The sequence below is a fragment of the Schistocerca nitens genome, chromosome 1 (assembly GCF_023898315.1).
Source record: "Schistocerca nitens isolate TAMUIC-IGC-003100 chromosome 1, iqSchNite1.1, whole genome shotgun sequence".
Taxonomy (NCBI): domain Eukaryota; kingdom Metazoa; phylum Arthropoda; class Insecta; order Orthoptera; family Acrididae; genus Schistocerca; species Schistocerca nitens.
Genome location: NC_064614.1, coordinates 1309356523 through 1309370651, shown reverse-complemented (window position 1 = coordinate 1309370651; position 14129 = coordinate 1309356523). Strand labels below are relative to the sequence as shown.

The 14129-nt window shown below is 39.4% G+C and overlaps 1 protein-coding gene across 1 annotated transcript in view; it reads left to right on the top strand.

Annotated features, from left to right (window-relative positions):
- The window catches only part of LOC126202743 (ubiquitin-protein ligase E3B), a 312843-nt gene that overhangs the window by 58452 nt on the left and 240262 nt on the right, over positions 1-14129 (top strand). Inside the window, exon 5 of the mRNA XM_049936890.1 lies at positions 9998-10189. Coding sequence (XP_049792847.1) covers positions 9998-10189 — 192 coding nt within the window. The remainder of the gene's footprint in view (positions 1-9997; positions 10190-14129) is intronic.

Below are 14129 nucleotides of genomic sequence, written 5' to 3'. Positions count from 1 at the left end.
CATTTCAAAAGCTTCTATTTTCTACCTGTGTCAACTGATTATTGTCCTCATTTCTCTTTTGTACACAGTTACACTCTAGACAAATACCTTCGGAAAAGACTTCCTAACGTTTAAATTTATGTTAGACATTAGCATATTCTACTGTTTCAGAAATACTTGTCCTACTGTTGCCAGACTGCATTTTATGTTCACTCTACAGGCATCTTCAGTTATTTTTCTGTCCAAGTAGCAACATTCTTCTATTACTTTTAGTATCTTATTTGCTAATCTAGTTCCCGACCATTGCCTGAGTTAACAAGACTACATTCCATTACCTTTTTTTTACTTTTGGAGATGGCGATGTTCATCCTATAATCTCTTTTCGTGACAGTATCCATTGCATTGAGCTATTCTTCCAAGTCCTTTGCCATTGCTGACAGAATTACATCATCATTGGCAGACCTCTAAGTTTTTATTTCTTCTCCCTGGACTTTCTCACTGGTTTCTTTTACTGCTTGTTCAGTGTACAGGTTGAATAACTTATGCTACTACCTGGTGTCACATCCTTCTTAATTACTGGTTCCATTTCATGTCCTTCAGTTCGTGTAACTGCAATCTGGTTTCTGTACAAGTTGTAAATAATATTTCTATGCATATATTATACCCTGTTACCTTCAAAATTTCAAAGAGTGCCACCCAGCTGACATTGTCAAAAACTTTCTCTAAATTTACAAATGCTATAAATATATACTTGCCTTTTTCAGCCTATTTTCTAAGGAAAGATGTACGGTCAATAATGCCTCACGTTTTCCTACAGTTCTCTGGAATGCAAACAGATCTTTGGCACGGTTGGCTTCAGTCAGTTTTTCTATTATACATTATGTCAGTATTTTGCAACCACAACACGTTAAACTGAAGGTACAGCATTGTTCCCACCAGCCAGCACTTTCCTTCTTTTTGAATTGAAATTCTTGCATTCTTCATGAAGTCTGAGGGTATTTCTCCTGTCTCACACCTTGCATATCAGATCACGAATGCAGTCAAGTGAGACTTAAAAGGGTGGATGCCCTGGGCATAAGGCCAAACTCAATTTCAATTAAATAAACTTGAAATGGACACCTAAGATTAGAAAGGTGTTCCTTGGGAGTATGACCCAAACCACAATATCGTCTACATAGTTTGTGCACAAAGGCACTGTAGCAGTCAGCTGTTAAAGACAGCATTGAAAAATTGCAGGCAATGAAGCACTTCCAAAAGACAGACGTAAAAACCAAACTAACTCCATGTGGGTGTTGATCACAAAATATTTCTAAGACTACTTGTGTAATTAAATCTGCAAATAGTCATACTGAAAGTCTCTTTTTAGAGAACAAGTGAACTGCTCTTAGCTTTTCCATCAGTTCATCAGGCCATGGTAATGGAAATCAGTAATTCACTCTTTGAGGATTCACTATTGATTTGAAATCAGCACACAGTCTTAAGTTGGGTAGTTGCCTTCAGTATAATTTACACTTCAAAATTGGTTGCTTTACCTAGGCTGTTCTGGAAAAGTTCACTGAATTCTGCACAGAGTTTTGAAACACTGTCCTGAAGTACAGAAAAATTTGCAGAAAGTATGTTGTCCTGTATTGCAACCCAAAAAGATTGAACAAGTCAGTATCACAAATGTTTTGACTGTCCTTTGAATGCAATACTTTGAATGAAACTATCTATGTAACATTGTGAAAAATGGCAAATCACTACAAGAGAAAAGCAGCCAAAGTTGCAAATTTCACTTTTATTTACTTGACTAATTTTGGATCGGGGCCCATTTTGGAATCATCCATATAGTCAATATCGTACTCATATATCTGGACGATTTAAAAATGGGCCATGACCCAAAAGTAGTCATCGAGTAAATGAAAGTTAAATTTGCAACTTTGGTCATTTTTCCATTGTAGTGATTAACACAATTTGCTACCCTGCAATTACTCCAGCATACTGGAAGTTCATAAGAATTGGGATTTTGTGATCATTGTAAACTGAGAGGTTTGTCTGTGACTTGTTCAATTAATGCTTTCCTAACAGTTCACACATGCATCTGTTCAAAATTGTCACTTAAGCTTCCATGTTTAATTGCATGTGTGCATGTTGCAATTAGCAATCTACAAAATGTCAAAAACTTAAGTTTTTTGGTTGCCAAATATGAGAACACTTTCAGGTTGGATGGTGGGAAATATTTTACACACCAATCTGTATATTTTGATGCCTAGTGTTGCCAAAAAAATGAGGTTTTCTGTCCATAATTGGATATGATGTGCAGTGATATGAGTGTTGAACTGAGCATGGAATTCCAGCCAGTCTTCCTGCTGTATCTCAGATGTCTGAAACTTTGGTGCCTGTTGTGGTGCCACTTGAGATGCAGCAAGTGATGCAGATTTTTTTGGAATTGCACCACTTGCGTTATTCGTGCAACAAGTTGTTGAATTTGCAAGACCTGCAACTGAAGATCTTGACTTAGAGACATTTCCTGCAGTACATTGGCAATGGTGTAGTATACAATAGCAACTGAATAAAAATAAAATGTAAACACTGGAGCTGTAAAGAATGCCTCAATTAGAAATCACAGAAAAGGCTAATAATAGTAATAATAATAATAATAATAATAATAAACGACTTAGAAGATACAAAAAAAGTGAAAATAGAAGGAAACAAAACCAAACATTCAACACAAACCAAAAGAAATTTTACCAGACAATAGATAACACACACATTAAAATAGGCAATCCACCAAACATAACAGACATGGAACACTTCTTGAGCAACATATGGTCAAACCCGGTACAACATAACAGGCATGCACGGTGGATACAAGCAGAAACAGACTCATACAAGATGATACCACAAATGCCTGAAGTGATAATTTTGCAACATGAAGTCACCCGAGCAATTAATTCTACGCACAATTGGAAAGCCCCTGGAAATGATAAAATAGCAAATTTCTGGCTAAAGAAGTTCACCTCAACACATTCACATCTAACTAAATTATTTAACAGTTACATTGCAGACCCATACACATTCCCTGATACACTTACACATGGAATAACCTATCTGAAACCTAAAGATCAAGCAGACACAGCAAACCCAGCTAAATATCGCCCCATAACATGCCTACCAACAATCTACAAAATATTAACTTCAGTCATTACACAGAAATTAATGACACATACAACACAGAACAAAATTATAAATGAAGAACAAAAAGGCTGTTGCAAAGGAGCACGAGGATGTAAAGAGCAACTGATAATAGATGCAGAGGTGACATATCAAGCTAAAACTAAACAAAGGTCACTACACTACGCATACATTGATTACCAAAAAGCTTTTGATAGTGTACCCCACTCATGGTTACTACAGATATTGGAAATATACAAAGTAGATCCTAAATTGATACAGTTCCTAAACATAGTTATGAAAAACTGGAAAACCACACTTAATATCCAAACAAACTCTAATAATATCACATCACAGCCAATACAGATTAAGCGTGGAATATACCAAGGAGACTCATTAAGTCCTTTCTGGTTCTGCCTTGCTCTGAACCCACTATCCAACATGCTAAACAATACAAATTATGGATACAATATTACTGGAACATACCCACACAAAATCACACATTTGCTATACATGGATGATCTAAAACTACTGGCAGCAACCAATCAACAACTCAACCAATTACTAAAGATAACAGAAGGATTCAGCAATGATATAAGTATGGCTTTTGGAACAGACAAATGTAAGAAAAATAGCATAGTCAAGGGAAAACACACTAAACAAGAAGATTACATATTGGATAACAGCGACTGCATAGAAGCGATGGAAAAAACAGATGCCTATAAATATCTAGGATACAGGCAAAAAATAGGAATAGATAATACAAATATTAAAGAAGAACTAAAAGAAAAATATAGACAAAGACTAACAAAAATACTGAAAACAGAATTGACAGCAAGAAACAAGACAAAAGCTATAAATACTTATGCCATACCAATATTGACCTACTCATTTGGAGTAGTGAAATTGAGTAACACAGACCTAGAAGCACTCAATACACTTACACGATCACAATGCCACAAATATAGAATACATCACATACATTCAGCAACAGAAAGATTCACGTTAAGCAGAAAGGAAGGAGGAAGGGGATTTATCGACATAAAAAACCTACATTATGGACAGGTAGACAATTTAAGAAAATTCTTTCTAGAACGAGCAGAAACTAGCAAAATACACAAGGCAATCACTCATATAAATACATCGGCTACACCACTGCAATTTCATAACCACTTCTACAACCCTTTAGATCACATAACATCAACAGATACGAAGAAAGTAAATTGGAAAAAGAAAACACTACATGGCAAGCACCCGTATCATCTAACACAGCCACACATCGATCAAGACGCATCCAACACATGGCTAAGAAAAGGCAATATATACAGTGAGACGGAAGGATTCATGATTGCAATACAGGATCAAACAATAAACACCAGATATTACAGCAAGCATATTATTAAAGATCCCAATACCACAACAGATAAATGCAGACTTTGCAAACAACAAATAGAAACAGTAGATCACATCACAAGTGGATGTACAATACTAGCAAATACAGAATACCCCAGAAGACATGACAATGTAGCAAAAATAATACATCAACAGCTTGCCTTACAACATAAACTTATAAAACAACATGTTCCCACATACAAGTATGCACCACAAAATGTACTGGAGAATGATGAATACAAATTATACTGGAACAGAACCATTATAACAGATAAAACAACACCACATAACAAACCTGACATCATACTCACCAATAAAAAGAAGAAATTAACACAACTAATCGAAATATCCATGCCCAATACAACAAATATACAGAAGAAAACAGGAGAAAAAATTGAAAAATACATCCAACTGGCTGAGGAAGTCAAAGACATGTGGCATCAGGATAAAGTTGACATTATACCAATTATACTATCAACTACAGGAGTCATACCACACAATATCCACCAGTACATCAATGCAATACAGCTACATCCAAACTTATATATACAACTACAGAAATCTGTAATTATTGACACTTGTTCAATTACCCGAAAGTTCCTAAATGCAATGTAACATATACTGTACAGTTAAAAGGAAGTCACGCTTGATCAAGGTCCGCGTCACCTTCCATTTTTAACCAGACATAACGTCTGAGACAAGAAAGAAATAATAATAATAACAATAAATCTGCATCTGTAAAAGAAAACAATGAAAATAGCAAGTTGCAGGTCAGGATGTTGTGAAACACAAGAAGGTCAGTAGACAAGCAATGCAACAGACAAGAAACACACGCTATCTTTGTTGTTATTATTGTGTTACTTTGTCAGCAAGGCACAAATCCAACAACTTGCAAACATCTCGTCAGCACCAGTGTTTTGTATTGTCTAGTGATGTTTGGGTTAAAGGCTGAAGGCAGAGAATGAGAGACACAACAACTGTTAGGTAAAAATTGTTTACTTAACTCAAAGAGGTGCAAGAACACAAGTCCTGGTGGATCCAGTCACAAAATCTAGTGTGTCCTAGTCTGTAGCCAAGTATTAATACACTGTAGTCATTGAGAGAAAGGCAGAATGCTCGCAGACATAGATCACACTACTGAAGAGGGGCGATGCTGGCTTGTGGTAGCCTCTTATCTACTTAGATAGTGGCGGCACTGCCTGTTGTGACTGAAGTGGGTGTGTCTATAGGGTGGCTGTCAGTCGGCAGCCGTGATTGCTGTGTACCTGCCTCTCGTGGCAGTACTAGGAATGCCTGGTACTAACCTATGACTTACAAAGTGACATGTGGTGTCTGTGGTGAGCGACACCACAGTTGGGAGTGTACACTTGTGTCAGTACCACGTCAACTAACTCATTCTGTGTTCTCAGTGTAACTATTCTGTCATGTTATTACACATAGTTCTAAACTCATATGGCTACGCTTTTACTTTGTACTATCTCTACACCTGGATAACTTCCTTCTTCTTCCAGGTGTAAAAGTCTAAAGTTATTGCTCAATAAATCCCCTTTCTCAGGCCATTTTATTTCAATTACTCCTAGTATGTGTATGTCATGTTTACCCCTCTCCTGTTTTACGTTGTCTATCTTTCCACAAATGTTGGGGGATCTTTTGTTGCATTCGAAATAATGCCTGTTACTTCTTTCACTTCTTCCACACTTTGTTCCTTACAGCAGCCGGTTCAGAATTGGGTTCTGTTTTATCTCCAGATTATTCAGCTACATAGCTAGGGGTAAGAGCATGTCCTGCTGTATACCCACTCTTCTGCCCCACCACCCTTACCACCGCCACCACCACCTACCCAGATACACGGATGCCGTCAGCACTCAGTGCAAGGTGTCTGCTTATCCTGGGCGACATTCGGTCCCCACATCTGTTAGCCACTCACTGTAGGTGCCGATATGTATTCTATATTCAGAAATGCAAAATACTTAAAATGTTACTGCAACATTACTTTTCAACTTATTTTGTGACTGCCAGAAAACTCATAAAGAATGTTATCACCGTGATAAAAATAGAGGCATGTGATGCTGGAATGACTGCTGCATCAGTTAGTGTCGTTACAAGACCAGTCCGGTACGAGGTCCGTGATGTTGTTTTCCGGTGTCTCCGGTGCCCGTAGAGGGACAGGTTATGTTAATGGCTACTTGATCAGAGTGTACAGGCAAAGAGAAAGTAGTTTGAAACTAGGCCATCATGTTCAAGTAAAACTAAGTATGCAACATAAAACAATGTTTAAAGATAGAGAAGAGATTCACAGCTGTCAGACCATGCTACACTATCTGTACATCTTATGGATGAGAAGAATGTGCAGGGTGGTACAGCTGCTCATAAAATGAGCTGACATTTGCAAAGTCTGAGATTCAAATTGTCATCCAGTCAGGTTTTCTGAGGTTTCCCAAAATTATTTAAGGCAAATGCCAGGGTGGTATCTTTGTATAGGACACAGCTAATTTCTTTTGTCTCTTTTCCCATCTGAGGTGCTCTTTCTCTAATGACCTCCTCAGTTGCAGGATGATAACCTTAATCTTCCTTCCTAATGGCTCTGCTGATGGCTTTACAACACAAGCAACCTTACTGCTACACATAACATGTAAAATATTGGCAGAGAGCCCACTAGAATAGCTACCACCTACAACAGCTCTATTGATACACTGGTTTATAATTCTTTCACTACACTACTGAATGTTCAAAATATATCAAATGGGTTGCCAGACCACCGAGAGCTTATTGAAATTGAAGTTGCCACGCTCTTATAGTGTGTGTGAGGCCCAACTGATCAATGATCTGCCTCTGAATGTATCTAAAGCATTACTTAACTTTTTTGCAGATGAAACAAATCTCCTTTTCCAAATTCTGTAGATTCAAAGAATGAGCAGTGAGTTAACTGACTCCATTAACAAACTAATTTCCTAGGTGTACAATAATAGCCTACTGTTAAATGAAAGCAAACCTGCACATATGCTACTCAGTGCTCCAAAAAGCACCCTACCTGTACAGATCCCATAGTAACAAGTGATGCAACAATAGAACAACTAAAGGATATAAAATTTCTTATGCTCTGGATAGAACATAACTTATAATTTGTTATACATAGAGGAAAGCTGTTCAAAAGATCGAGTAGTTTGTGCTAGGCTTTTCAAATCCTTTGACATTTCTGTGATATCACAGCCCTAAAGACAGTTTATTTCGCATTAGTGCTTTCAACTATCTCTTATGGCAACCCAGTTATGGGGCTCAACACATAGGAAAATGTTTGTGATGCGAAAGAGGCTCTTAAAGATGATGCAACAGGTGTCTCATCAAACACCCATTAAGCCAGTTTCTAGGGAATTAAAAATATTGTCTGTTCGCTAGATTTATATATAAAAATGGGATTCTTCTAAACGAGGGGCTACACTTGTTTGAGATGAGTAAGTGTATTTAATTCCAATATTTTGTTGGTGAAAGTACCAGAAACTTAAATCCGATTATTATTTGTTCGAGTTTCTGTCATATGTACATACAGTTTATGTTAACATCATTCTCAAACAATTGCGTGCATTTCGAGTGTTCATTAGAGCATAATTCCACTGAGACAGATGAATAACATCTACGTAATATAGATCCGTACGACAAGTATAGTATCACTATAATTCACAAATGGTAAATTTGACATACTGGTCTGGCTTACTGTAAGTGTAATCATACCACATTTGTCATGTGGTTCTGTATTATGTTGATACCATGCAAGTGTATGAGTGGAATTATGCTCAAACAAACATTCAAAATGCAGGTAATGGTTTTGAGAGCAAATGTTAACATTTAGAATTAGTCACCATCAAGAAACTGTACGCAACTGATAGGAACCTGAATTAACAATAACTAAGAGGTTGGGTCATTATTATAATACACAGTCAAGTGCAGATGTTCATCTTATGAGACGAACATGGGGTAAGAAATATGAGCAGTTTGCTCTACAGTAAATCAGCCTTATCAATTCGTAAAAACAGCAGTATACGTAGGAATGAAGCTGAGAACAGTTTACTTATACTCATCTTAATTAGCTGAAGAATATTTGTGTTTATCTCTACTAAAACCTTTATTATACTTACTGTTCGCCTTATAATTCTTATGACTTTAAAAGATGCAGTGTAACTAAATTGTGGTATATGAGCCTGATACCTAAAAAAATCAAACAATGGAAAATCCAGGATGGATTGCAACAGTATTATGAAAAGGAAAGTTGCTATTCAACACATATTGGAGATGCTGAGTCGCAGATAGGCACAACAAAAACACTTTCACAAATAAAGCTTCTGGCCATTAAGGCCTTTGTTGACAATAAATGACACACACACACACACACACACACACACACACACAAATTCAACTCACACTCACGACTGCAGGCTCAGGCAACTGAAACCACACTTCATGGCCGTGTGGTTCCAGTTGTTTGAGCCTGCAGTTGTTTGTGTGTGTGTGTGTGTGTGTGTGTGTGTGTGTGTGTGTGTATTGTCAACAAAGGCCTTAATGGCTGAAAACTTTATTTGTGACAGTCTTTTTTTGTCCCTGTTTGCGACTCAGCATCTCCACTATGTTGTGAGCAGCAGCCTGACACATGCATTATATAATTTTTGGTTAGCTGTGTTGTTGTTGTGATCTTCGTTCCTGAGACTGATTTGATGCAGCTCTGCATGCTACTCTATCCTGTGCAAGCTTCTTCATCTCCCAGTACCTGCTGCAACCTACATCCTTCTGAATCTGCTTAGTGTATTCATCTCTTGGTCTCCCTCTACGATTTTTTCCCCCCACGCTGCCCTCCAATACTAAATTGGTGATCCCTTGATGCCTTAGAACATGTCCTACCAACTGATCCTTTCTTCTAGTCAAGTTGAGCTGTGCTATGTAACGTTATTATTATAATGTTTTCAGCTCTTGTAGTCATGTCATCCTGTTTTGCTTGTAATATTACGGTATGTTTATAATATTCAATTTTCTGAATGTAAACTAAATATACAAACAAATATATGTACATATTCCAGGCCACTGAAGATGACTTACTGAGAGGAAACACAAAAAATTGTGTTTCGTTCAGTTGTAATTAGATTGTCCCAAAATAAAAATTATCAACATACTGCAGTATTGTAATGTATTTCTGTTAAATGAGGATTCATCTCCAGATCTTTACTACATTCATTATTTAGCAGAAATTGATTGACTTCTTAACAGGCGCTTTTTAGAGCTGACAGGTCAACTATTTATAATATTAAATAAAAAAGAAATTACTGTCTTATAACAAATTTCATGTGCCACCAGTTGGCACTTTGTGAATATTGTAAGTAGTAAAGGCTTGAAGGTGAGTCGTTTAACTTAATGTCAGCTGTAGTACTCTTCGTTAGCTGTTATATCTCATTTTACATCTGTCTCTATTACTTTGTTGTTATTTTAGTGTGTTTCTGCCATCATCAGCCATGAAATATTTGGGAGAAGTTTGGACCTTCTGAATTTGGAACAGAATACTAGGATAGTATTTAATGTTCTCGAAGGCAACTATGCCCTTTGTCTTCTAGCAAATCTGATTCACCTTGCCTACATTCAGCGCGAAGATGCCCTACGAGAACTTTATTTCCCAAGTTTTACTGTGAGTATTATTTCAAAGCAGTGAATAGTAAGTGTAAGGAACACTTTGTAACTGTAAATAGCAATGCTAGTGATAATAATAATAATAATAATAATAATAATAATAATAGTAGTAGTAGTAGAGGGAAACCGTAGCTATGTCAATGAGGTCAAGTCAGGCAGATTTTCCCATTACCTTTTAACTGGTAACTGCATCACATACTACAGGAAACATCACCTTTCACTGACTCTTGTCATTTAGCAAATTAAATATTGTTAATATTGCAAGAGTTTCTTGTTGTAAAATATGTATCATAAGTCAGCCATTTTTGGTTTGAAATCAAACAGTAAAAATTCACCTAATTACTAAATAATGTGTCTAGACTTAAAGAATCATTACTATGGACACGTGGGAAAATAGCCGCAGAGTAGAGAGAAATGACAGACAGTGTTAGGGCTGCTTACAATTTTTTTCATGTCATATGCTGTGAAACAGTGGCTAGCATTTGGCTCTGTAGTAGATGTGCCTGTTGCTCCACGATTGTGGAGAAAGACCAGCTGACATAAAATTAAAAGGCTGATCTACCAGTAACACGAGCAGAAATAGAACAGTTGAGAGCTATAGTTGGCTTTATTAGAGTTACCAGTATGGCAGGTGATCGGATTGTGGTGGAATCTGTCAAATCAGTCAAGGCACTGGAGAGACGTAGGTCAGCAGGTAGAGCCCTCCGGCAGCTCCACTGCTGTGCTGATTCTAGGTAAATGTGTGCACCCGACTGAAGGAAGACTATGAACAGACAGCGAATGAAATGCGTGTTAAGGCTAGACGTAGTTGGAGGGCTAGAAGGACCGAGTAGGAGGGTGATGTCCGAACTAGCACACAACTCCCGTGCTATCGAATAGTGACCGACTAGTATTTTTAAGCCGAATTCAGAACTCGGCAATGATCTGTGATTAATACTGTCTGGCAAAATATCTCGGTAATGCAGACTGTGTTGCTATTATTTAGGATGCCGGACGTAGTTTGTGCCGTAACGCCAGCTGCACTAGGCAACTGTGGGTGATGTGAGCTACATTCCACAAATGTGAAGGCCGTGATACTCTCCGATTGATGCCGTGAGCCCCGGTGCGGATCGTTCTAGCTCGCAATCCCACCGGTGAGTGGTCGGATGTGAGTAGGAGGGGGCAGGCAGACGAGCGACGTGGGGGCGGTCAGATGTCTGGGCCGGTGAGCGGTCGGATGTGAGTGGGAGGGGAGCAGGCAGACGAGCGACGTGGGGGCGGTCAGATGTCTGGGCCGGTGAGTGGTCGGATGTGAGTAGGAGGGGGCAGGCAGACGAGCGACGTGGGGGCGGTCAGATGTCTGGGCCGGTGAGCGGTCGGATGTGAGTAGGAGGGGGCAGGCAGACGAGCGACGTGGGGGCGGTCAGATGTCTGGGCCGGTGAGCGGTCGGATGTGAGTAGGAGGGGGCAGGCAGACGAGCGACGTGGGGGTGGTCAGATGTCTGGGCTGTGGGCCGTGGGCCGTGTGGTAGAGTGCGTGCAGCCAGTGGCAGCTAGTGTGTGTGGGAGCGTGTCTGCCGGGCAGGTAGCCTGCTGTATCTCACTACCTGTGCTCACCTGAGGGTGGGCAGAGGTACACCCGGTAGTACCCGTGTATCGTCAGACGGCATCGGAATGATCTGCTCCGTAAGGAACAGTGTCGTATGTGCAGGTGAGGATCTTCGAGAGACGTGTGGGTGGTACTGACGTGTCCTTCATCGAGAGGTGCCACCGCACACGTTGTGGTGTGTGTCAGAATATTTCTGGTAAGAGTTTACTTTCGTTACTAATTTCCAGAAGCATTTGTATAACTGGAGCATTGTCTGTGTGATCCCTCCAATTTCCAAAATTTTTAGTATATTTTTTTAGCGTAAGTGTTTCCAAATGACAGAGCTGTCAATTAACTGCAGGCACAGTTCTGTCAGTTGGTGGAGATTGTAAACTTTCACTGCTAGACATGTCACAGTTAATAAATTCTTCTGGTCTACTACGTTGTGGCTGAAAGGATTTCACATTTAAACCCAGTCTTTTGTTTCCACGTGTGGAAGATATTCTCATGCTCGATCAAAGTTTCTTTGAATGTCTGATTCACACCCTGGATCGCTACGGACTGCAGCAAAATTCCGTGTACACGTGCTTCTGCGCAGTGGCGTGACATCGCATACTTTGAATAACGAGCTCCGTGCCGGTCTGTGAAGCCCCGAAGGATGTCTACCGGCTGCCGTGTCATCCTCTACCTAGCAGCATTGTACAAAAGCAGTATGGAGGGGGATGTGGTGAACACAGTGCTCTCCTAGCCATTTTGTAGAGTTCCCAGTCTATGGATCCCCTGCTGCTTTGTCAAGTAGCTACTCCTCCCACCAAGGAAAATTCCTCGGTTGTACTGGGAATCGAACCCAGATCCTCCATGTGGCAACTGTCTACACTGACCACTCAGTTATGGAGGTGGACCATACTTCAAATACGTGACCGCAATTGGCCATTGTTGATCGTTGTACTCTGGTGTTGCTATCACCCCGTGGTGGAAGAGTGGTACACATCTTCTTCAGCACTGGGATCCAAATTTCATTCAATTTCACACCCTTCTCCTGTGCCAGTATTTGAGTCATATCAAAATCAGTGTAGTGGTCTCCTAGCTGCAAAACATGTTCCGTAGCTGATGATCTGCTAATCTCACCCCTCCCCCTCCCCCTTGGCACATTTTATCAGTAAATTAAAGAGCATAGTGGTCCATCCAGAGGCTCTATTAGTTACTTTTGATATGGCATCTATGGCTTCGCTAAATGTGTTGCAATGGCTGAATTGGATTTTTCCTTCCCAAATTGTAGAATTTTTTAAATATTACCTCACAACTGTGTATTTTAAATGTGGGACAATGAGTTCTATGAATAGACAGAAGGCTTGGCTATGAGGAGCCCCTCAAGCCCAGTTATAGTGAATGTTTTTAGGGAAAAATTCAAGGAGCAGGCATTGGAAACTGCTAACAAAAAACTGAATATTTGGGACCACTGTGTGGATGATATGTTTGTTTTGTGGAGGCACGGTAGAGAGGAACTAGGTTGTTTTCAGCAGCATCTCAACAGGATTAATCTCGAGATATGGTCTATCGTGAAGGAGGACAGAGGCAGAAGATTAAATTTTTGTGATGTGCTAGTTTTCAAGAAAGAAGATGGTAGCTTAGGCCACACAGTTTACTGTAAAGTCATGCACACTGTTATGATGCAGACTGTTACTTACACCAGAATTTGAACTACCTATCACATCAAAAGAGAGGCAGCATAAAAATGTTGGTGGATAGAGCAAGGAACATCTAAGAAACAGAACTGCTCGACACGTAATTAAAATATCTCACAGTGTGTTGCTCGAGAATGGTTATTTATATGCTGAGGTAAAAAGAGCATTAAGAACACCATGCAAATTCATAGCAATGCTCAAGCACCTGTGATTTCCTGCCTTTCATTAAGAACATTGCTGAGGGCATATGAAATCATCTTGAAAAAAGGAACTACGTGGTAATCTATGATCTCACCCAGAAGACACAAGATCACCTAAAATTTGCCAAGGATGTTCTCAAGCCCCTGGAAGAAGCAGGAATTTGTAGGATTCTGTGCAGTTTTGTTTGGGAAGGTGTATGTTGGTACTACAAAAACAATGGTCAAAAAGTAACTAGAAGAACGCAAGGTCAATTGCAGAAGGGGGGAGGGGGTGATTGACAGATCATGTGTTGTGGAAAATGCTTTGCAGCCAGTACACTACTACATTCATTTTGATAGGGTTCAAGCACTGGCAGCAACAATTGGGCAGCATGAAAGGTTATACAGAGAGGCCATAGAGATTGTAAAACAACCCAGGAATTTCAATAGGGAAGAGGAGAGTGTAAAAATGAACATCATTTGCATCCTGGTGCTAAAGAAGATGCC